The sequence below is a fragment of the Ostrinia furnacalis genome, unplaced genomic scaffold (genome assembly GCF_004193835.3).
Source record: "Ostrinia furnacalis isolate ACB-3 unplaced genomic scaffold, ASM419383v2 OfSCF4894, whole genome shotgun sequence".
Classification (NCBI taxonomy): domain Eukaryota; kingdom Metazoa; phylum Arthropoda; class Insecta; order Lepidoptera; family Crambidae; genus Ostrinia; species Ostrinia furnacalis.
The window spans coordinates 4717-29645 of record NW_021135133.1 but is presented as its reverse complement, the minus strand read 5'-3'; the positions used below and the strand labels follow the sequence as shown (position 1 = coordinate 29645).

The window sequence follows — 24929 nt, the reverse complement described above, 5'->3', positions numbered from 1 at the left end:
AGGAATTCCCACGGGAACAGGAATTAGCGGGAAAATCCTTTTGTATGAAAAATCTAAACCGCTTAAGTTAGACGCTTGAAATTTGGCATGTTACCTACATGGTAACCTACCTTAGTAAACTTAAAGCTTAGTTACAACAAGGAATTCCCGAAATTCCCACGGGAACGGAAATAAGCGGGAAAATCCTTTTGTATGAAAAATCAAAACCGCTTAAGTTAGAAGCTTGAAATTTGGCATGCTATTACCTTAGTAAACTTAAAGCTTAGTTACAACAGGATATTGCCAAATTCCCACGGGAACGGGAGTTAGCGGGAAAAACATTTGTATGAAAAATCTTAACCGCGTAAGATAGATGAAGAGGGTAAAACGGGATCCACGCGTACGAAGTCGCGGGCGGCCGCTAGTCTAAAATAAAAATGTATTCAGTACTAAGCCCTTTTCATAACGTCATCATCTTATAACGTCCCAAATATAGCTAACCCACCTTACACTTTGGGACAAAATTACGGACTGGTGTTGAGAAAAAGTGGTGGATGAAGATTGCTATATTTGCGATCAACCAAGAGGCGTCGTTAGATTGATTAATTGTTAGGCATTGGTGAAAATCACAAGTGTATGATTAATGAGCTGTACCTTTGTTCATGGGTGACCATAGCCAACGCGGCCTCCGGGAACTTGTAGTAGATGGCGTAGTCGATGGCACTCATGTCCAGGTTGTTGTAGCTGAAGCGGCAGCCCATAGAGAGGAGCAGCGCTATGGAGTTAGGCTTGTTCTCCATCGTGGCTAGGTGCAGAGGGGTGTTCTGGAACATTCAAGAAAGTTATAAATAATAATTACTAAAGCCCTGATTGTTTACTGATTGTTCTGTTCATTTCCATAAATCAGCTAGTGGTGCAAAGAGGCAAAGCATGTTTGTAAGATGGGGATAGCGGTGCGGGTTGTACAATAACTAAATGTCGATGTATAACTTTACAGCACATCTGAATTGTACAATTGTTTGTTATCCTAAATAAAATAAAATAAAATAAAATAAAGCCCGGTCCGTGAGCACGTAGAATTTAGTCCAATGACCCCTAGCTACCCATCCTTATCGCTAGCGCGTAATTACATATATTGCTGTCGCGACTGTACGACTGACACCCGCAGTGAGTGTGCGAGCACTGCGAGCGCGATAGCAATATAATTACGCGCGAGCAATAAGGATGGGTAGCTTGGGGTCATTGGACAAAATTCTACGTGCTCACGGACCAGACTATAGGGTATACATTTAATTAGAAACTCTCTTACGAGATCGAATCAGAAATGGGTACATCCGTAAACAAACTAAAGTCAATGGATTAGCTGAAGTAGTAATGGGCCGAGCACATAGCACGCATAACTGACGGCCGATGGAGCAACAAGGTTCTATAAAGGAGACCATAGTGACCGACAAATGCAGCGTTTGAAGTCTTTTCACCTTTTCACCTTACGGGTAGAGGTGAAAAACAAAAAGGCCGTGGGAAGGCGCTGGATGCAGAGTAATACAAACTGACCAATGGAAAGCATTTAGTGGTCTATGTTCAGCAGTGGACGTGCTGTGTCTGAAATGATGATTAATGATGAAAGGACGTCCACTGCTTGACAAAGGCCTCCTCCAAAAATTTACACAACAACGTAACAGGTGCTTCCCGTGATATTCATGAGGTCATAACCAAATGAGAAAACTGACGAAACTCGAGAACAAATAACCTTTGTGCGATAACGGCCCTCAGTTTTCCGAGCTGTGTGCTTCACAATATTATATTATATAAAAAAGTAATGGTGACAATAATGAAACTTACGCCATCTTTATCAGCCTGATCCAGCAAATGGGAATGCACTGAATGCAGCAGTTCAATGGTTTGGGTGTACCCGCTCATAGCAGCCAGATGCAAGGGGTTGCGTCCGTTGTGGTCCCTGTGCAGTAAGGCTCCCCTGTTCAGAAGGAGCTGGACGACCCTTGTGTGACCTTCACGTGAAGCAATATGAAGAGGCGTAAGACCTTCGCCGTCACTCTCGTTGATGATGAACGTGCCTTTGTCAGAATCTAAGAGCTGGCAGGCAGTGTGGTAGCGGCCATATCTGAAAAGGATTTATGATGTTTGCTCAATATTTTTAGAACTGCAAGATCTTTCAAATATTATGGTAAGGATACTTTGTTATTGTTTATGAATATCCTGCTTGAAGAGGATTTTGTGAAGACTGTTTGGTGCTTCATAAACAGTAGGTGAGTTGTCTAGCAAAGGCTGATGATGAAATCCTTAGTTTGGTTTTAACCCTTAACTAGGCCTTGGTTAAATAGAGCCCCACATTAATTTGAACTTTAAAACCAATTCCTTTTTTTAGCCTAGTCAAGTGTTAAAGTAGGATTTTCTTGACTTGGCCCTTTGGTTTTAATAAAAACTGTGAGACCCTTATCATCACCACTGAAACAACTAAAGACATTGACATTACCTGGCGGCAAAGTGCAGAGGGCTCTCGTTATTGTTGTTCTTCAAGTTGATGCAGGCGCCCAGTCTGATCAAGTTCTCCAGGGACCTGATGTGGCCCTCCCTGCTGGCGTAATGGAGCGGTGAGCAGCCAGTGTTATCTTTTTCGTTCAGCAACTGAGCTAAACTTTTCTCACAGCGATCCTGAAAAAGCAAAAGCTATTGTTAAATATCGTTAGTGAGAATGAAATAAGCAATAATTTTACGTTAAGAGTTACATGAGAACATTACCAGTCTTTATAAAAATTGCTGAAAAAAACAATGCGAAATTACCCCTTCCTATTTTTATCACCACAGCTAATACCCTGATATTTTGCCTTCAATATGGCACAGAAAACTTTTCTCTGTAGACGTCACGACGACACAAGAATTTAAAAACATTGAATCTTGTTTTCATTGTTTTCTATTTGTTCAATACAAGGGATTTTTCCAACTTATTTATGCACAGTACTGGACAGACAGAGAACTTTGCATAAACTAAGCCTTAGTTACTAAAGTATAGGTAGGTATGTGGCGTACTTTCTAACAATAAATTTGGTTTTGCTAAATTGCCAGATTTGTCCTGCTAATAATGTTAGCATTGAGTACACAGGAAGACTCAAGTCTCGTAGTCGTCTGATGAATACACAAAAAACTTATAATTTCCGAGAGGTACTGAAATTCATGCCAAAAAAGGTTGTTTAAACGGTGCAGTCCTGTTGTCCCCCCTGCTTGGCCCCCCTTTCGAAATCCTGTTGTCCCCCCTGGCTAGGGGAGACAACAGGACTAGATTTTAATTCAATGATATGAGGACTGTTGTCACCCTGGCAAACATTATTTAAAAGCCATGTATTTTTATAACATAATTTGTGAAATACTGAAGTACCTACTTGACTGAATGCCAAATTCCTAAAATGAGTGAATACCTAAACGTTTGTTAAGAGCGTTTACGTCTAGCGTGGCATGTCAAGTTTAGGTAATTTCGATGCTATTTTTATTCACACTAAAATAATTATGACTGTGTGCGTGTTCTCACGCTCTATAGTCAAACCAAAATACTTTGATCCACCATCGTAAAAGTGTGCCAGGCTGTCAAGTGACAGCTCAAGGTAACTATAAAAATCTTCGAATCTTCCAACACCGACTCCATAATTATAAATAATGGTATACATTAGCACAGTAGATAAATTAAACAGTACGGAAGCTTCATACAAACGCTCGAAATCAGACTCACGCACACAGACGCACGCATTACACGAGCTCTAAGCGAACCTCGCAGTCCATCCGTCGCGAGTGTCGCGCGCGTTGTGTTTTTAATAATAATTTTATTGCATGCACTGTCCGCTGTATTTTTACAAACATGCCACGAGTGTATTGCGTAGTATACGGCGCACAGTGGTCCCGATTTAATAAAACATGGACATTGATGCTAGAGGCACGAAAATTTTTTTCATGGTTACTGCTATGATAACTAATAAGGCAAAAAAATATTACAATCCTACGACGTNAATTAGTTTACGCTTTATGTGCTAAACCGAAAGAGTCTAACAAAACGAAATTAGCGACTACCTATAATCAAAGAACTGTTCCAAAACGAAAAACAGTGTAAAATAGTAGACAATCTTTTAACTTAGAACTGTGTCTATCTGAAGATAAACGTTAGCGCTAGTTACATGTAATTTGTCAAAATGGCAACATCGCAATTTGAGATTCATTCTCACTTCAGAGAGTATTTATGAGCTTCCATCCTATCAAAAGCTTCTGGAAACAAAAAAAAACTTGTTATCCTTCAGAGAGAGATGATATTTGTGTGAGTTATCAATGATGGACATATTGTAAATTGGGCACCCTCTCGTATAAGCTACTTTTTGACGGCCAGCGGACCTATACATACAAATTTGTATTAAGTATTTCCCTTAATTTTTATTTTATTTTAGTAAAAGTTGATGCATACGAGCGCGCGCGAGTGCGAGTCGTTGTTATGTGTCATCAAAAGTGTCCTTTATACACCATATTGTAATTCTGGCAATTTTTCGTGGAAATATTTAATATAAAAAAATCGATTTTTCAACCCTCGATAACTCAAAAGTACGCAGAGATAAGTGACAAGTATCTTCGCATGAAATACTCAGAATCACTTGTTTTATAACATGTGTGAGCGGCATCTTGACATCGTTTAAGAATTTCGAAAAATTTACAGAAACGTAATTTCTTCCATACAAAAAATATGTATATATTTTTTTTTACTACGAAATAGACGTTGTAGGATTGTAATATTTTTTTGCCTTATTAGTTATCATAGCAGTAACCATCAAAAAAAATTTCGTGCTTCTAGCATCAATGTCCATGTTTTATTAAATCGGGACCACCGTGCGGCGGCTTGAACTCGACATCTTCAAAACCAGAACTTTCATTTTTTAAACTTCGTAATAATTCTGAATTGTAAAAATGATTATATTACTTTTTAAATAAAGTGCTTACATCTGGTTTTGTAATAGTTCTTTTTAAATTACGTAATTACGCTTTTTAACATTTTATGTGTTCTATTTGATAAAGTAATTTGCTCCGCACGCTTTTGTACTAAGTGATGAACTGTATTTAAAATGAGGCAATAGGTATGTGAAAGTAAGTATCCGGTATTTTATTTGTGAGAATAGATCTCCTACCGGCCTCTAATAGTACTTAATCAATTTATTCGATTATGTATTCGATCATTATAGAACCTAATTAACGTTTTATTTTTTTGTTAACTAGGTACTTAGTCAATTAATTTATTCCATTAGGTATTTGATAATTAAAAAACCTAAATAAACGTTTTAATAAATAAGTAAGTAAGAACCTTATTAATTTTATAAAGATTAAGAGTGCCAACCCTAACGCTCGGTTGAAGTGTAGGTATTTAACTCGCCGAAAGGGCTTAGTTTCCGTACTGCTTTAGCTCATATATATACTGTGACATTAGTCCTAATCAATAATAAATACGTATAGCCTGACCAGGAACATAAAAACCCTGGCATAGAGGATTAGAGGCGCGTCAATTGCATTTGATAGTGCAACACTGAATACAGTCGTACCTGTGTTAAATTAATAGGCTAACTTTATATATCAGGATTACGGGCTAATTTGATATTTTCATAAATTAACGAAAAAATGTTATTATAGGTAACCTGATTTAAATAAATTAAATGAAACCATCAATCGAGCTAGTAGATTTATTTTATTATTCATCAATAATCAAATTCAGAACTTGAATATTCAACTGCAATGTCTGCTCATGAACGCTTCAAACTTGGTACTTCTTTCCCAATCTCATAAAATTCAACACTTAGAAAGTGACAAAATTTTTAAAATAGGTAGTTGAAACAAACCACAGCTAATTTTCATAGTGGACTGTACTATACGATAAACATGTCAGTCAATTTGACAACCTTTGTCGGAAACATTATTCAATGAAAATATTGTCCGAACCCTTAGTATTTCTCTTCGACAAATACTTTAACACATTGTGAACCACTTTTCTTTCACGACTATAAAAATATTTTAGCAATTTAATTCATAAAACCAATTGCGCACATTTAAAATAAAGTTTGTTTACACTTTGACAGCAATAGACTGACATGCAAGGTGACATGTCAATGAAGTTTTCAGTTACGTTCGGGAAGCTTCGCGAAATTCTCACGTCCGAAATACCGCAGTGTCTCAAGTCAAAAGTGTTTGACCAGTGTATGTTGCCAGTGATGGTGTATGGCTCTGAGACGTGGTCGCTTACTATGGGCCTCATAAGAAGGCTCAAGGTCACCCAAAGAGCGATGGAGCGTGCTATGCTCGGAGTTTCCCTGCGTGATCGAATTAGAAATGAGGAGATCCGTAGGAGAACCAGTGTGACTGACATAGCCCGCAGAATCGCTAAAATCAAGTGGCAGTGGGCGGGGCACATAGCTCGAAGAGCTGACGGCCGCTGGGGCAGGAAAGTTCTTGAGTGGCGACCACGAGCTGGAAGACGTAGCGTGGGCAGGCCTCCCACTAGGTGGACCGACGATCTGGTGAAGGTCGCGGGAAGTACCTGGATGCAAGCGGCGCAGGACCGGTCTTTGTGGAAATCCTTGGGGGAGGCCTTTGTCCAGCAGTGGACGTCTTTCGGCTGAAACTAACGAATATTACAAATGGAAGTATGGAATAGTATAGATGTTTGATACTCTTTCACGTAAAAATTACCTACTAAACGGATTTTTAGTCAACTTTACAGAAGACAATATTTTTTATATATGAGAATAAAAAATATTGTCAAGCATTATACTTAGCTTTTGCCTACGGCTTTGTCCGCGTAAGATTTTGTCTGTCACAGAAAAAAAATATAGAGCGCATTCCTGTTTAAAAAACCGGGACCCGGCACTCAAAACTATCTCTTTACCAAATATCAAAATCGGTTCAATGTTGTATGCGTGAATTCGTAACAGACAGACAGATAAAGTACTGTCGCATTTACTAATTCATAACGATCTGTTAAAAGCAAGTAAAGCAGATTTTGGAATAGTCAGAAATATTACCGGTACCAGAACTTATATTTCTTTCGTTAGGTAACAAGATGGTAATTATTATTTGACATACGTTTAGGTATTTAGTTTGTCAATATGGCATTTAGTCAGGTAGGTACTCCAGTACTTCTTAAATGTTACAAAAATATATGGCTTCTAAATACCCAATGTTTGCCAGGGGGACAACAGGACTGCACCGTTTAAACGTCCCAATATTTGTAAAGCCATCACCCTACTGCCGGCAATTCTGTGCGAGGCCTTTTAGAGTATGGTTCGTTTAATCTTTTTAGATTTGCTACTGTTACACGTGTTGACGCGTATCAGAAAGTTCAGCATACATAAATGGTACGCCCACATCTGCTTCTTACATCAAAGAAATTTTAAAGACTAATAGGGTATAAAAAATATGTCTTTGCCTAACGAATCCTAACTTACACTTATTCGTTTCTATTTTGGTAGTGTTTGTATTAAAAATTATTGTAATTAAATTATTTCGAAGTAACATAGTGTTATTTCGCACCATCTATGGAACTGGATGGTCTGTGCCATTCATTTTAGCGGCCGAATTGTTTTGGCAGATAACGGTTATTGCTTGAAGATGGACAGTGCCTGGCGTTCATAATACATTTTATAAAATGAGGCAGATAACCGAATTGCTGTTTTTCAAGCTAAAAATGAGCCTGATGATGCTTACATCTGATGCCAAATCTTTTTGGTCAGTGGAGCTTAAATCAGCTTAATGTCTTTGTCTTCGATACAGACCGGTAATATACTTAATTATCATCATGTTAATTTTATGTATTAAATATCTGAAATACTAGAAGTATCACCACAGGTATCACTAACCACTTTCCCATTTAATATAATAATTTCTGGTCTCAATCGAAACAAAAAGATGGATAAAGGTTATTTTTGTATCGTCGAGATTTCTCGGTTTCATTATTTGAAGTAGGTAATATTACTAGTACATTATATCTCAATGGTTTCAATACACATCTCAAGAACAATACCATTCCCAGAATCAATAACATAAATAACGAGATTTGAGGTAACTTTCAACGCTAACTTACGTGTACGCGTCGTTGAATAAAGAAAAAGTGGTATTGGATACGTCAACAGCAGACACAAAATGGACGAAATCTTTAAAAGTGGTCACGATTGTGTGAGCGCTACGTAAATACTGTAAATAGCTACCTTCTAAATTGGATATACTTTTAGTTATTGTATAACAGGCAGCATTTGATTATTAATCTTAATGCTTTCTCTACATCAACGAAAGAATCGATAGTGTGATCTGTCTGGTTTTCTGTTCAAGGAGAACACCATTTATTACACACGTCGTAACTTGATCTCCTACCCCTGGGTTGAATAAGGTTGAATAAGAACAGCGAAGGGGTTCTTTTTATTGCAATATTGCTTGTCTCTTTTTATTTAAACAACGGTCTCTTTATCGACCCCTTTAAGATTACCTACTTGTTTATTTGATACTCGTAAGGAAAAACAATCGATTTAACATCTACACAAGTCTCGAGTGAGACGTGGATCGTTATCTTCTTGGACGTAATTATCAAGGGGGCGAAGTTGGTAGCCAATAAAAAGTTGATCGGGTTTTGCCACAAGTCTGTTTGATCGTTGAACCAACTGGCAACTCATAAGTTATTAGACTGGCAAGATTTATCCATCCATCTTACCTAAGTCTGTCGCCATAACAACAAAGTTAACAGCATTGTTGTGTTCCGGCAGTTAGAGGTAAGATAGCCAGTTCCTCCGTGGTTGAGGATTCCGGGTGAAGCTCGCTTCGACCTTCGGCCTGATCATCACTTACCATCAGGTGAGATTCAGGCTAAGAGCTTCCTCGTTGTGGATAAAAAAAAAAAAAAATTTAGAAAGCTGGACATTCGCAATTTCGGCGCCCGTCTGTGCCCCACATTTGTAACAAGATAATACGCATGCTCCGTTTTATTTGCATAAAAACCGCCATTTTGTAGAGCGGTTGCCGAGTCAGTACTTACTAACTTTGTTCGTTGAAATTACTTGTTGCAGAGCAGTTGCAGATGCGCGATGGGAGCTCGATTTACATTATTTATTGTTTGCAGTTGTATGCGTTAAACTGCTTCTACTGCAGTTAAAAATAGTGTAATTGAGATCTTTAGTAATTCTGCGCAATTTAAACTCGTAATCCCAATGATTAATAATGTTCTATATACTAATACTATGTGGATTACGCTTTAAAATTTGCACGAGGAGACAAAATATTACTCTATCGCTATTTAAAAAATTATAAAAAAGTGCTTTGAACAAGAAATTGAGTTAGTTCATAAATGGCATAGGTAAATGTATTTTTTAAAGAAGTAAGGTCTGCTGGGAATTGTCCTTTGCCTGAGAAATCTGCCGCTTTCTATCAATTACCTTCAAAAAATAAATACAAGGTCACATGAAAAAGTAAAAGAAATACCAAGAAAACCAGTAAAGGTAAAAAACATGACTGAAACTGTCAGAGACAGGCAATCTGCAAAGACAGGTTAAAATCTAGCTGCTAGCGTATTATTAATATCCATGGAAATTAAAAAGCATAGATATTTATTTGTCTTATGAAATACATTGAAGCTTCTCCAATATCAGTGGAAAAAGTCCTCAAGTAAAATAATCTGTTAAAGAGGGCATTATAAATCTTATAGAGAAAAAGTAAGTGGTAGTGGTCGAGAAATTGTATTACGTAGCCCTGAGACTGTCAGCGGCTACCTAAATATTTCTTCACGGAAAGTTATACAAACTTGATAAACGAAAAATATTCACAACACATACGTAATCGATGATCCTAGAAGAAAGTTTTCAAGTTTCAGACTTCACTGCCTATTTTCTTCAGCAAGCAAATCTAAAAATTTTTGGGCAAACAGCTTCTTTCTACATATTTAGTATGTTAGTCTACCTACCAAAAAGCTTACCATAATAAAATAATTATCGTACCTTGCAACTGGCCGCAAAATCTTCAAGGCGCCCTCCATTCATGACAACCAAGTGAAGCACATTCCTTGAATTGATGTCCTTCAGTTGAATATCTGCACCTAGTTTAATCTGAAAGCAATCCAAAACTTTTTTAAGATAATTCTTAGAAGAAATCAACGAACTCTAGAATATTCCCGGTGTTCGATTCCCGGCCGGGCAGATTGAAATGATGAATTTTAATTTTTGTGACGGGTCTGGGAGTTATTATGTACATTTAAAAAGTATATATATATTATGTAGTATATCCGTTAAGCTAGAACCCATAAAACACAAGCATAATATTAATTGCTTACTTTGGGACTAGATAGCGCTGTGTGATATTGTCCAATTATTCAAGTTCTAGGACACAACCTAGGTGTAATATATTCTGGCATCAGTCCAAGAGCAATGACGTTGACTAATGACAAGTAGTACCCGAAGAAACATACATTAGCATTACTTATTGGGCGGCGACATGGCCTCAAGCAGAGAGAAGACAACGGTACCTCTAGCATGAACAACTTTCGTCTTTCGTTCGACAGAATTCAATACTTAACTTTCGAATTAAACAATAACGTGACATTTTGATTCTCAAAATAAGTTTCGTGAACCCATTTCTCATACTAAGTTCACTTTACGACACGTTCAGTCGTTCACAAGCGCACTGTTGTAGTTTTCGTACTAAATCTTTTGATGGCGATTCGAATACGCAAACGATTCGAGCTTAAAGTTTTTCGTGCTAGCCGTACGGAGCGTTGATAAATCGAACCTATTAGTTGTGCAAAATACTTCCCAAAACGTGACTTGGTGGAATTGAACCACTCCACAGTTGTGTTGAAGAACATATGTTTCATAATCTGTTTGTCAGATTCTTAGTTTGATTAACTTAATGTTCAAAGTTTTCATGAGCATTAAGCAGAAGTACAAAACAGTAAACATTTTCCAAAAATGTAGAATGAGTTAGTGCGAAAAACATCTCTGTCTCTTAGTCGTAGTTGTTGGATGAAGAACCTCATTAAACCACAGAATACACATAATAGTAGAAAATTAAACGTTATGGAAATAATATGTATAATAATATGAAAAGAAATTAGGTACTTGAAGTTTTTCGAAGATTTAAGGAAGATAAAGTTCAATTAACGTCATTTATGTTTGAAAGTTAGTGCCCAATTTATGCTGTGGGGAAAATTTGAGCCAAAACTTTGCATAAGTAGATACTTTGTTTCTAAATAATATCCTGATGTACTAAATATTTTTAAAACATTATGATATCAGAATGTTTGTTAATAATAAATGAAATTTTATTAAAAAATAATTATAACGAATCATGAACATAAACTGAATTGTCTTATATGAAAACTTTCCAAATCGGTATAAAGATTTTATCTGAAATGCTGAAATGTAAAATTTGAAGTTTCAAGAAGATTGCACCCTAGAAGTTAGAAATGTGAAATGGCAAAGCGATCAATCGGTCAGGTCAACTGCAGTCATCGTGCACTACGTTTATGCAAAGTATGCAATGCTAACTTTTAACAGTTTTGCATAATTTTCTTTTATTACCTACCTACAGTAGATAGATAGGAGAGTAATTTTTTCTACTGGGCAATCCTGCTAGCAGGAATTAGTGANTTCAGAAGAGCTGTCTGTCTTCAGCATCAGCAAGGAAGTCAAATAAAAGAAAGTTTTTTCAACTTAACAACTTCATAAAATAGGATCATCTCTAAAAAAAGTGTTTTTTTACAAAAAGACCAAGTGTCATATTTTTTTAACCAGAGCTGATACAGATATTTCAATCACAGATTTAAAATCGTCATTAAAAATTGGACTAATATCATATTACATAACCCAATCATCAGAAATGTCGTTGTGCAGTGTTATAAATGAAGTTGAATAGCTACTCAATTCGGAGTCTGGGAATCACAATATCGATTCGGCTACGTAAAGTCGTAATGAAATAACTTCGATGTATTCCCAGTATAGTTAGAAAATAGATACTTTACGAGGACTTTTCGTCGGCAATTTTAGTTTTGCCGTTGCCGTAGCTTTCGTCCTCTTTCCATTGGCTCTCAAAAGAATTTTTGAGCCAGCTGTGTTTATTATTTTTGCTATATTATTATGTTATTACCCAAAAGACAGTGTTGTTTCGACAACATAGCTATAAAATAACAAACTTACCAACGTGTGCACCGTTCTCCAACCAGCTCTTGATGCTGCCAGCAGCAAAGGAGATCTTCTTTCTTTATCTAAGGGGTTTATGTCAGATCCTTCGGAGATCAGGTAGTTGACAATGTCCGGATGGTCGAACATGGCAGCGCAGTGGATCGGTGTCATCTTCTGGACATCACAGGACATAAGGCAAGCCATTTTCTCTTTGGGCTGCATGCTAAACATCAGCTTCACAATCTCGAGGGCACCCTAAGGAATATAATTATTACTGTTAATATTATGCTGATAGATTTTGATTTTAAAATATGCTAACCAAACAATAAATAGCTTTGAATGTAACTCAGCAGTATTGAATTTTAGTAAAATTTTAAGGTTTTACCTGAGCGCAAGCCAAATGCACCGGCGTTGACAGATCGTGTTGTTGAGTTGATATCTTCGCTCCAGACCTCAAGCAGAGCTCCACCGCCTTAATATCTCCTCCATGCACCGCCGAGTGCAAGGGAACGTTCCCTTCATTATCGTACAGCGATATCATTTGCTCCCTGGTACATCCTTTGGACTCCCCCCATTGGAGGAAAACTTCCATGGCCCGAGAAGACGCGTTCTTGGCTGCCTCGTGAATAGGGTAGTATCCGTTGTTGCAGGGCCGCTTGGATTCGGCACCGAGGTCAGTAATCTATGTGGATATGATGAGAAGATTTTGTAATCAAAGATGAATTTGTAACAAAAAATGGCCGTTACAAAAGATTTTGCTATGACGATGGAGGCAACCACTCTGAAGCCGAAAGGTCGTCGATTCTTCCAAGCAATGACTAAACATTAAAAATGTCAAAAACTACTTAACTCGGAGCTGAAAGGCAGGTAAATAGTTTATAGATAAGAAACGTTAGAACAGATTTTACTACAGGCGAACCCAGGGGGAAAGGGGGATTAAAGGTATTTATGAAAATTCATCGGTACAAAAGTAAGACTTGAAAATTGATATACTTATTGATTATGAAATCGAATACTTTTATTTGTAATTTTTTTTTAAGTAGGGATACATAATGTATATTAAAGTTTTAACATTCTTACGAATGAAAACTGATAATTTAGTTATATAGACAGAGGATATCCGGAAATAATGATAATATAATTAATTTCATATTAGCAGTTAATCCAGGAGGATTCCAAAGAGGGTCATATCACCAGGCTCTTACCAACACTCTCGCGCACATGTCATGATCGTGTATGGCTGCGAAGTGCAGTGCAGTGCGCCCATGCTCACCGCCCAGATCCACGTTGAACTGGCTCTTGTACTTCGCAAATATCTGGAGGACCGATACCTAGAAAGAGTTTTAATACAACCTATTACAGCACACTATGAGACAACTTTTTAAAAGTCGCATTTATTAAAACTGCACGACGCGTCGTACCTGCTGTGCTATAATTTGCATACTACTACAAAATGAACGATTCAATGTTTTTAGAATCCAAAGTCAATAGTAGACTGACGTTTGAATGTTTTGGATAAATAAAACCATTTGAATAAAATGAATTTACGACGAATCAGTAAATCCAAGTGCAAAGCAAACCGTACGGATTGGTCTATTCAAACACTGTACGAGTCCTAATTATTTTAGTGTTCATGCAGATGTTGACAGAAGGACGATACTAAACCGACGATCTAATTATTCGCAGAGATGGATTAGGGGTATTTTAAATAATATGAAAAATTATTGTTGGTGAATGAGTATTATAGCCACTGTAAATCTTTAGTCTGTTAATTGATCAAACTAAACATTGGTTCTATAACTGTTATTCCACCATGAATTATACCCAAAAGGTATGGTTATCCAAAGTAAAAAGTTTTAATTTTACCAGTAACTTTGGTGAGTTTCTTGACGATTCATTAAATAAGGTACTTCGACCCCTTGGGCTCAACACCAAACGGCACTAATCTATTGCAAAGTATTTCTCATTGGGAAAAAATGCTCTCTATAATGAAAAAAGTTTACTGTTCTCACAATAAAATTATTAAGTGGAAATGTTTTACTCCCTATTGTTATAATAAGGTAAACAGTGTTATGGGAACAAGAAAGAGGCTTGTGAAGAGGGTAGAATGAAATTAATGCGCGCAAACGAGCGTAGATGATGAATTAACTTTAATTGGGCTCCGACTTCGTGGAGTCCGGCCCCGTCGTTTAGGATTTAGTTGTTTAAACTTTTATACGAGCCAACAATGTTGGTGTTCTCTCTGTAGGCCCTATAAAGAGCATTGCTACCAATTTGACATAACAAAGGATATTGTGTAGCGTTTAGAAACTTAACTTTGACTGTTTATTTTGTTATCTAGATCAACAATATCGTAACACTTGTAAGTTGCGTTATAAGGACATCTATCTTGTTTAATACCATAGATTCTTACTTATTTTCTAAGAAATCATGATTTGTATTGACTTTTACCTGAATTTTCAATGTGCAATTTCAATTCATCAATTCTAACGCAATAAGAGATGACGGTTGAAGTAGACAATAAACTTATAGAAGTAGGTACCTTTGTAAAAAATATTTTCTTATAACATTTTGGCATAAGTTTATATACTTAAATCTACTTGTTATTAGTAAATAACAACATACGTGACGTTAATCTATGTACGTGCTCAATGTTCATCTCAAATTCTATTTAATAAGTTCATAATATTCTATCATAAGTTACAAATCAAGCCACGCTTAAACGAGTAGCTTACTCGCATTTCAGTAATATAAGTACGTACTTTTGGCTTTGGACAGAACAGAAAAGACGAGATGACTTACAAATCGACTCGAAATCAAGAAGGAAACGCCTTAAACATAATATATGGCGGAGTGAACAATATTTGTTAGGCATGCGTTAAAATAAATTAAAGTAGTCTACGATTACGATACGAAGTTTTTACCAAAAATAAAAAAAACACAACTCTTTCCTTTACTAATAAATATTACACGCTCGTTGAAGTGTTTTAAAGTGGCGTTTAGTATGGAAATAACACTTTTAAACAGTGTTCAATGAGTGTGTTTTAAGGTAAGGGTTAATAATTACTCGATAGGTTTGTTTATCTCGTGATTATTAAATAAACAAAAAGAAGACCTCTAGGTCTAGGATGCGCGCCGCGATAAGCGGTTATCACGCCATTTTATCGATTTTATATGAAGATAAAAGTTATCACGGCATTCACGGCGCGCATCTTAGGCCCACAGGACGATAAGTATTCCTAAACTAAGCTTTATGTTTCAGTATCGTGGACTTCAATTTGTAGCCGTAACTTGAGATCTAATTTGAAGTTTGATACTTTTTGCCCAAGGCCATTTTATCCAAAAGTATTTACTGTATCACTATACTTTCATGAAACCCTGTAAGTCATAAGGAGAATATGAAGAACATGTATCGCTTTACTGAACGTGTATTGACAGTAAAAAACCTCGTTTCATGACACTTGTGTTATTAAATCAAGTTCACCAGCAAATCATTTACGTTATGTTGAATAAAGTATGTTTTATGAAAAATAACTTTGTATAGCATGCTCATTGCTCATAAAATATTATTATCACTTTTTAGATACAATTACTTATTCTGAAATAAGTCTGGTTTAATTTTGGCTTCGTTCTTTAGAACGATATAGAACAGAACATTTCTCTGTAAATTAGGATTCTTTTTCCTATGTAGGTAAATGAAACTAAAAGTATAATAACAAAAGACGCTTTTGGTAACTCTTATTAATATTTACCAAAACACTGAAAAAGAAGATAAACTTTAGAATAATTTTAATATCCCTTTGAGCTTAATCTTAGTCTGATGCTTTTTATGTCTTGCATTTCTTCTTTCCAAGTAACAATATTAAATCTTTAACTATACGAGAACCAAAGGAGGTTTGATTGAAGCGGAACTACTGATCAATATTTTTAGTTTTATAAACATTATTTTAGAGGATTACTAATGTTTGGCCAAAAAACGTTTCCCAAATTATCACATCGCAAACAACGTTTCGCAAATTTTCATTTGGCAAATTCTCATTTGGCAAAACAACTTATTGCAAACTTTTAATTCGCAAATGTCGTTTTTGGCATATTGTTGTTTAGCAAATTATTGTTTGGCAAAGTATGTTTTGCCAAATGTTTCATTTGGCAAAAATATTTCATGATAAACTATTTACAAAATAATTTGATTGGTGCATAGAATAGAATACAAATGAGCTTGTGGTTATTATTTTATTTAGTGGGTAGTTAAAATATTTTTTTTTTAATTAATTTTCATCTTTCATTCTTTTTATCGAAATTTCCAAATGATTCATTAACAATAGAGGTGATTCTAGCGCTCGGCGGCCGCTGCCGCGGCACGCTCACTTCGCTCGCTTCGCTCGCTCCGTTCGCTCGCCTTCGCGCGTTAAGGGTCACTGTTCTAACCTAACCTAACCTACTATTTTCTGCAATACCTACTTTCTGCAACCATACTATTTTCTGCAATCTCTTTGTTTTACATAAACTTCTTGTGAAAACCACGATCGTGGCTTATGCTTTGATTTGTGGGTAACGGTGGGTAAGTAGGTGAAGTGTCAATTTGACCAAACAAATTATTTGGGATATAATTTTTGGCAAAATAAAACATTTGCTGCATAAACATTTGCCAAGTAAATTTGGCCAAATGATAATTTGACCAAATGAATTAGTTGCGAAAAGTACAGTTGCTAAAAGTTTATTTGGGAAATGAAACGTTGGCGATAAGTTGTTTGCGAAGTGAAATTTGGCGAAAAGTAATTTGGCCAAACGGAAGGATACCTATTTTAGAATATTAACCACAACAAAAAAACATAAATATGTGCTAAAAAACAAAAAACCTGAATTTCATTTCATCAAGTTTTATTCAAAATTCATAAATAATAAATTCATAATAATAATATCTGCCTAATAATCTGTCATTATTAGGCAGATAATTATGGTTGAATTACTGCAAGTCAGACTTAGGTTCGTTTATTTAACGAAACATGCCGACTAGATTTATGTAACCAAACAATTGAGATAAAATCCTCAAAGTCTAAATTAAATAAAACAACAAACAAAAGCTTACCTTATTTAATTCAGTAGCCAAATGAATTGGTGCTTGGGTCTTTTCATTGAGGACCCCAGTATCGACGTGCCTGTAACAGATAAGACGTTCAAACCCGCGTGGTAAGTACAGGTCGAAATACAATTCGATCTGTTCGGTCTGTTTTTTCCTTTTCTCCTATGAGAAAAGGAAAAAACAGACCGGTTGTTCTATAACAACCGTGGAATAACATCGCCATCACTTCTTATGTTTTAAAATTTTAAACACTGATTTGTGTTGTATGGTGTAGTTGAGTGATTAAGGGCTGATTTTTCAACCGTCAGATAACTTTTAACTGAAGAATAAGTTTGGCACATTGACATTTTCAGTATGGAAAATATGCCAAAATGACAAGTTTCAGTTAAAAGATATCTGACTATTGAAAAATTAGCCAATATCTAATCTATGCTATGCTTGATCAAAACACGTATCCAAGTTTGTGTAATCAAAATGCTAAAATGGAAATAAATAGCGAGATCTTGGCTAAGTCACTATCGTGCACCTATTCTTAAGACTGATAAAATGCAGCTTACAGTGCGATGCCCTTTGTACCAAGAAACGGATAGATTACAGTGTAATGGTTCTTTTGGAATTGATACCGCGTCCCTGGAAAGTAAATATCCCAGCGCTTACAGATTTAAAGGAAGGTGTTTCATTTAAAATCATAAAGACGGATCGGTTTCAAAAAGATCTCGAGCTTTGGAAATATTTCTATTGTGTGACATAAAATCAGTACAGCGCTGATTAAAAAACGTAAACCTACCCATTTTGTGAACCTTTCATAAATAAATATTTGTGTATAAATGAAGTATTTGATGGTGGTTTTTATGATTTACTATGTTTAGCAGTGGGCGTCCTGTGACTGAAACGATGATGATGATGATGATGGTAACCATGGCATTTACTTACTGTTGCAATAAGAACTCTACAGCATCAAGAGCTTCGCTTTCAACCGCGACATGAAGAGGAGTATTGCCCGTATTGTCTCTAGCATTTAAATCTACAACAAAACAAAATGTTTATTAAAATAGTTTAAATTGAGTTTCTCGCTATTATTTACAATATAAGTGAGTCATTTGTAAGATCTCACTACGGGTTGTTCGTCATCTCGCACCTGTCAAACTCGCTAACAGGTGCGAGGTGGGAAATTCCGATTTTACCTATTATTTTGTTCGTCAACTCGCACCTTTTCAAAAGTACAGTCAAATAAAAACTAATTGAATCTAAAAACTTTCAGTGTGTCGGGCATGTAGTGATCAAACTTTAAGGGATTCTTTGACGCATATTCGCATCATTCGCATGTTAACCGCGCATGGAACCGCTGGGAAGGGGTATCCTTGTTCAACAATAACGTCGAAACTAAAATACGTATCCGTTTTCACCATCAATCCCTAAATTTTAAGTGACCCCTTTGTAATCAAAATTCCTGTTAAGTGTCACCATAGGGGTCACTTAAAAATTAGGGATTGATGGTGAAAACGGACAGTAGACTAATAAATTTACATTCGTTTTGTGGAATATCTGGTTTTTCTTGTGTTGTAAAATAACCGTAAGGGAGGTAAAAATGACATGTTTTTTTTACTTAAATCCATTCTTACTCCCTTAAAATGTATGAAATTCGTGTATCTTTTCTCTTCTACCAATAGATAATTTTATTTACATATTCAAATTATTTATTTGCAATAAATGTGTTTTATTAGGAATTATTTATAGGTACTAGGTCCTTACTTATGAAATTATTTATTACTAGCGGCCGCCCGCGACTTCGTACGCGTGGACCCCGTTTTACCCTTAGGGGTGAAGTTTCGAGTTTTTTAGGATTTACCCGGAAATTATTCAAACTTTTTCTCGCTGTAAAAACCATCCTTGGACTTCAACAAACATTTAAAAAAAAGAATTGGTAAAATTGGTCCAGGCGTTGTTGAGTTATGCGCTTACCAACACATTAATTTTGCGATTCATTTTTATATTATATGTAGATTATGGAGAATACGAAAATGTATTAAGTATTTCCATAGATACTAAAATTTTTTTGCGAATTTTTAAGAAACCACAAATTTAAATTTTATAAAATTTTGTGGGTTGATTAAAACAACATTAAAGCTATAGGAAACGATTAGTAAAAATTTTTGGATATTGGTATCTGTAAAAATATTTAAGCAACCTAAAAGATGGAATAGCAAGTTTATTAAGAAATATGTCTCGTGTTAAATGAGTGGACGTCGCTTTTCTTAGCAAATAAATGTATAATGTTTACGGGTTACGGGTTCCTTGTCAGGACTACGGAACTCTAAAAAAATGACATATCTATAATATGGAAGGAATTATGTATTAATGAATATTGAAGAAAAAAACGCTAATTTCCTAGATAAACCCAATATTATAATCTGTGATAATGGCATAAACTTTCATGTAAATTTTTCTCGCAAGAAATTGGACGAGTTATTAGTTAATACAGCGGCTACTTCGTGTCCTGTATACTATCGAATTGCTAACAAACAATATAGACTAACCAAAAAGAAATATGGAGCACTCTTTGGAGCACCATGAGTGGACACAGGAGCAGGTGGACCTGCAGTTGAAAAATCCTTATAAAAATCATTAAATTCATTTTTACTTACAATAATAATATTGTGCTGTCCGGCCTCCTTAGCCGCGCGCACTGGCCGGCAAGAAACCTCACACGTTTTTTTCATAGACGGAGATTGTTTTAAAAAAAAAATTCGCGCTCTTCATTACTCGAATTTACAAGTTATCTACATAATAAATAAGCATTTATTTATTTTACTGTTTGTGCAGTTGAAAAATGTGGATGAAAATGTTTTTGATGACTTTGATGTACTGTGGCGGTAAGTTTATAATGATTTAATTAACTTTTTAAGGTGCACTAAAAATATTTTGTTGCTCCTATTTTTTTTATTGATACGAGGCTAACAAGATGTAATTATATTTTGCATCAACAAAGACGCTGTGGACGCAGGCCGCTACCAACCGGGTAACACGGAAAGCATTGGGGGAGGCCTATGTTCAGCAGTGGACGTCGTATGGCTGAGATGATGATGATGATGAGGATGATTGCTTAGTTATGTCACAGATTAACTCATTATTCTAACAATTGAACTTTATTAATTTACGTATTGGTATACCTATTTGTTTTGTTCACTTTAACTAAGTTGTCCTTAATTTTTTATTAGTGACTCCACCGTAAAATAAATTACACGTTAATTTTCCATAATTATTATTACTTACTAAAGAATGTTTTATTTTATCTTTATTTGGCTTTTAAATATGTATAATGTAGGTACATATGTATAAAAAGTTTTTCATGAAACACATATTTTTAGGAAGTGGATCTCAAGCAGGTTCATCCAGGAACGACTTCTTCTTAGTCGTTACGCTCTTGGCAGAGCGGTCGTGGTCACGTTGAGGCGTTGTTTACATCGGTTGTAGAGGCGGATACAACTCTCCGCACGATCTCCCTCCATCTCTCTCTATTGGCAGACTTTCTGGTGCAGTCACATAAGCCGTCTCCCACTGCTGCTTTCACTTGGTCGGTCCAGCGCATTGGTGACCTGCCACGTGATCGGGTTCCTTCGACTTTTCCCTGGACGACCAGTCGTTCTATGGAGTTGTCATCCCGCCTCGAGACATGTCCGAAGTATTGCAGTATGCGCGACTGTACTACGGTTGATAAACGCTGAGTGACACCGAGCTCCTGGAGTATGGACACATTGGTACGTTTTTTTTTTTTTTGTCTTCGGCACTTTTTCGATTTTGGTTAAAGTACCTAAGCGTCTAACTTAAGCAGTTTAGATTTTTCATACAAAAGTATTTTCCCGCTAATTCCCGTACCCGTGGGAATTCCTAAGTATACTATAACCTGCCTAAGAGTATGAAAAATAATTGTACCAAGTTTCGTTAAAATCCATCGAGTAGTTTTTGTTTTTTTTTTATGAATTTTGATGGCCAGAACTGGCACATGACTGTGGCCAGAAATGGGGTAAAGCTGGCCAGAAATGGCACAAATTCCCATTTCTTTTTCTTTTCTACAGGATTATTTTTCCATTGAATCATTATGAAAAAATATATATCCTTAGGCTAGATCTTAATATATTTAATCACTTTTTACAAGAAATAAGTCCGTGATAACAAAAACTGTAAAATGACATAGCCTCAAAGTCTAAAAATTTCTTAAAATGGCCAAAACCGGGTCACCTGCCCTACCATACACAAAATAGAATTTTAATATTCGCTGGTGAACATTGTAAACACATCTTAGCAAATCCTAATTTGACAATTTTATGCGATGGTACTTTTAAATTCTGTTTAAATCCTTTCCAGCAGTTGTACAGCCTACATTGATTTAGGTAGTAGTAAAACTCATACTAATATTATACCTGTGATTTATGCGTTGTTGGCTAACAAAGCAAGAGTAACTTACGAAATTTTGTTTCGCCTTATTAAGAGTCAAATTCCTGAGTTTAATCCCAAAACCATAATACTTGACTTCGAGAAGGCTGCAATGTTGGCAGTCAAAGAAATATTCCCTGAAACAAGCATCAGAGGGTGTTTCTTCCGTTTCTCACGAAGTTTGTGGCGGAAAGCTGAGGAACTAGGATTAACGAAATCTGCATTGTCAAGAAAACATGTTAGAAGGTGTATAGTTTTGGCACATTTGCCCAAAGAAGCCGTTGAAAGTGGTTGGCTCTATATAATGTCTCAATGTCCGAAAGATGATAATATTGTAAAATTCAATGACTATTTTGTCAAGACCTGGTTATAGGAAACTTCATTTTTTGCTGACAAATGGTCATGTAACAATATGCAACACCGCACTACTAACATGGTCGAGAGCTGGCATGCTACAATAAATAAAAGGGTAAATAATAAACCCAAAAGCATTGCACATTTTTTGACCATGTTAAAAGAAGAAGATAGTTACTTTCAAACATTATATATAAAGCAGTCTGACATAACTGTGAAATTAAAGGAAACCTGTGCTATTGATGAGCACATTACTACCACCATTGACGACTACTTAAATAATATAGTACACAGTTTACATACTCAAGACATTGTGATATTGTTGAAAATTTGTTTCTTCCCGATTTATATTTATTAGCATGTTGATTTATAATATAAACCTATCTGAAAAGTTCATTTTGTTTTATTATTAAACTCAACTCATTGCAAGTGGCTTACACAATCCTTTAAGTAATTTATTAAAACATTTTTGTAGATGACTAATGACTTTACAAAAACACGTCATATTTCAAAAATGTGCGAGTTGATGACATAAAAAACAGAAGGCGCCAACTAGCATCTTTAGAGGTGCGAGATGACGAATAACTCCTCACTACCCACACAACGGTAATTGACTTCGGGACAAAAGAAGTATACCTCGCCATTATTTTGTGACTTCATCAGATCCAATACATTTAATTAAAAGTATAAAAACCTAGATTTTATGGATAAAATATTCTTAATTCTTATTCTTTGAACTCTTTATTTTTACCCAGATTGTAATTTCTGTTTCTACCAACTTATTACAGACTAGATTTGTATTTTATCCAGCAAATTATTCAAATCTCTTACCTCCTCCATAGTTGTTGATAAAATGCAGTATATTAGTGTTGTTTCTGGCTGCAGCCTGGTGGGCTGCGGTTCTTCCCCTCACGTCCCTCACAGCAAGCCGAGATGGCTCACTGAGGTACAATCGCATGAAGTCCTCCACATTTCCACTCTCTGCTGCCTGTAACAAGAGAGTGAAAGAAATGTGAAAAAATATTATGAGACTGTAATGTCAAGGATAAAAGCGACGTGATTAAGGCTTTTGTTATTTGATTTTCTTATCAATACATAATCAGATGATACAAAATTAGAAGTCCCAAACCTGTGGGTACCTAGTTACGAAGTGCTAACAAGTTTTCCACGCCGAGTCTCAGTTTCATTGTTTTTATGTAAATTATAACCTTCGGGCGAACTCGATGATTGGCAAAATAAGAAAAGTGGTTTATGACGGAGTTCGTAAATAAGACTGGATGAAAGACGCTGGATTAGTGAGACATGTCCGACGATATTGATGCGGGTATTTTGTTCGAGTTTAATTTACATGGCAAAGCTAAACAAGATTACGCTTTATGGAAAAAAGTCACAGCCAACATGGAAGTTTCTATGGCGAAAATGACAATGTGTTATGCACAGGAGTGCTGGCATTGAATAATTTATCAAACCTTGAAATCAACAAATTAAAGCTGTCACATCAATTTCGAAGACGCTTCTTTTAATACAGCAATAATATACTTTTAATACTTTAGCATATAAGACTTATTAAAATATTATTAGCTTCATTAGACCTCATGCAAACCCATAATTAATACTGAGTCTAGCGTGCCGTTATTAGACATAACCATAAATTAAAAAAGCATGTTCTAATCGTTTTAATTCAAACCAAAGAATTACGTAACTGACATACAGGGAGAACAATATATTTCAGGGGAGAGACAAGATTAAGGTAAGAGAAACACCGGACTGTTAACCCGTAACACCGTTCAATATTGCTTCAATATCTGCTGGAACGAAGGTAAGATTTTCGGGAAATTCAACTTCTTCACTGCACGAGTATATGGCAGGAAAATAAAAGTGGCTTCGCTCTCCGGTGGTTGGAAAATGTAAAGGAAAATAGCGACTTTATTGTTTATATTATGTAGAGTGCAATACTTTATTAAGAGAAACTATGTTTATTATGTTCGTATTAAACAAAAAAGGACCAAAGAACAAACATACTGATGGCCTGGCGGAGGCCAAGAAAAAGGTTGGTGTTCGCTTCAAACGGGCCATAGTCAGTCTGTTGAATGAGGTTGAATGACTACCTACTGGAAAAAGTCACTAGTAATCACCAACCTTTATTTGTTGGATATTTAGGTACATACTATATCAGATAAGGAAAATTTACCAAGAACTGGTGAAAGTGGCCCATATTATGGAAAATTTTGTTTTTATTACGCAACAATTCTACTAAAGAATGGAGGAAAATATCAAATAGCTTCTTTCAATTATGTTATTGATATGCTTCATCAAAGCTTATATTAAAACATAGGCCAATTCCATAAAAAAGAACCTTCAAAAAGTAAGAGTTAATAACACAAAGTTGACTCGAGCCATTTGTGAAGATATGATCTTACGCCACATAATTGACATCCATCACGAACAATCCACTCAAGATCCTTTCGCAAATAAACTAATCGTCATAATTATCACGTTTTCGAACACATGGCAAGTAATCAATTTGGAAATTTAATTACTTTCATATGAGAGGGTAATGGAATTAATTTACTGGAAGTCTAACAATCCCTTCTCTGCTAAAGGAAAACATTAAATTATTGCATCGAAAAAATCCAGTGATTTTTGCTACTACATTTTTACAAAACGCTTTTCTTTAACCATATATGAGTATGTGTATAAACCACGACCTGCTGAAGCTACTTATTTTAATCAAAACAAATTCTTTTCGCTGCTACATATTGGACGAATCTACGTAAGACTTGCAGCTAGCATTGTCGGATCCCATATCGTAGCTTTTGATCGCATGAATTGATTCAGTTCAGCAGAATTGAATAAAGTTAAATGCAAGTCTAAGCTACTCGTATTCGCAT

At 35.8% G+C, this 24929-nt stretch overlaps 1 protein-coding gene across 1 annotated transcript in view; it reads right to left on the bottom strand.

The window, feature by feature from the left end:
* TrpA1 (Transient receptor potential cation channel A1) overlaps positions 1 to 23069 on the bottom strand; it is a gene marked incomplete at its 5' end in the record, with an annotated part of 29927 nt that extends 6858 nt beyond the window's left edge. Inside the window, 10 exons of the mRNA XM_028314709.1 lie at positions 634 to 803; positions 1822 to 2101; positions 2474 to 2652; positions 9990 to 10097; positions 12183 to 12422; positions 12553 to 12849; positions 13373 to 13498; positions 17257 to 17326; positions 18184 to 18274; positions 22870 to 23069. Of these exons, the coding sequence (XP_028170510.1) occupies positions 634 to 803; positions 1822 to 2101; positions 2474 to 2652; positions 9990 to 10097; positions 12183 to 12422; positions 12553 to 12849; positions 13373 to 13498; positions 17257 to 17326; positions 18184 to 18274; positions 22870 to 23069 (1761 nt within the window). The remainder of the gene's footprint in view (positions 1 to 633; positions 804 to 1821; positions 2102 to 2473; positions 2653 to 9989; positions 10098 to 12182; positions 12423 to 12552; positions 12850 to 13372; positions 13499 to 17256; positions 17327 to 18183; positions 18275 to 22869) is intronic.
* Between the last annotated feature and the right edge of the window lie 1860 nt (positions 23070 to 24929).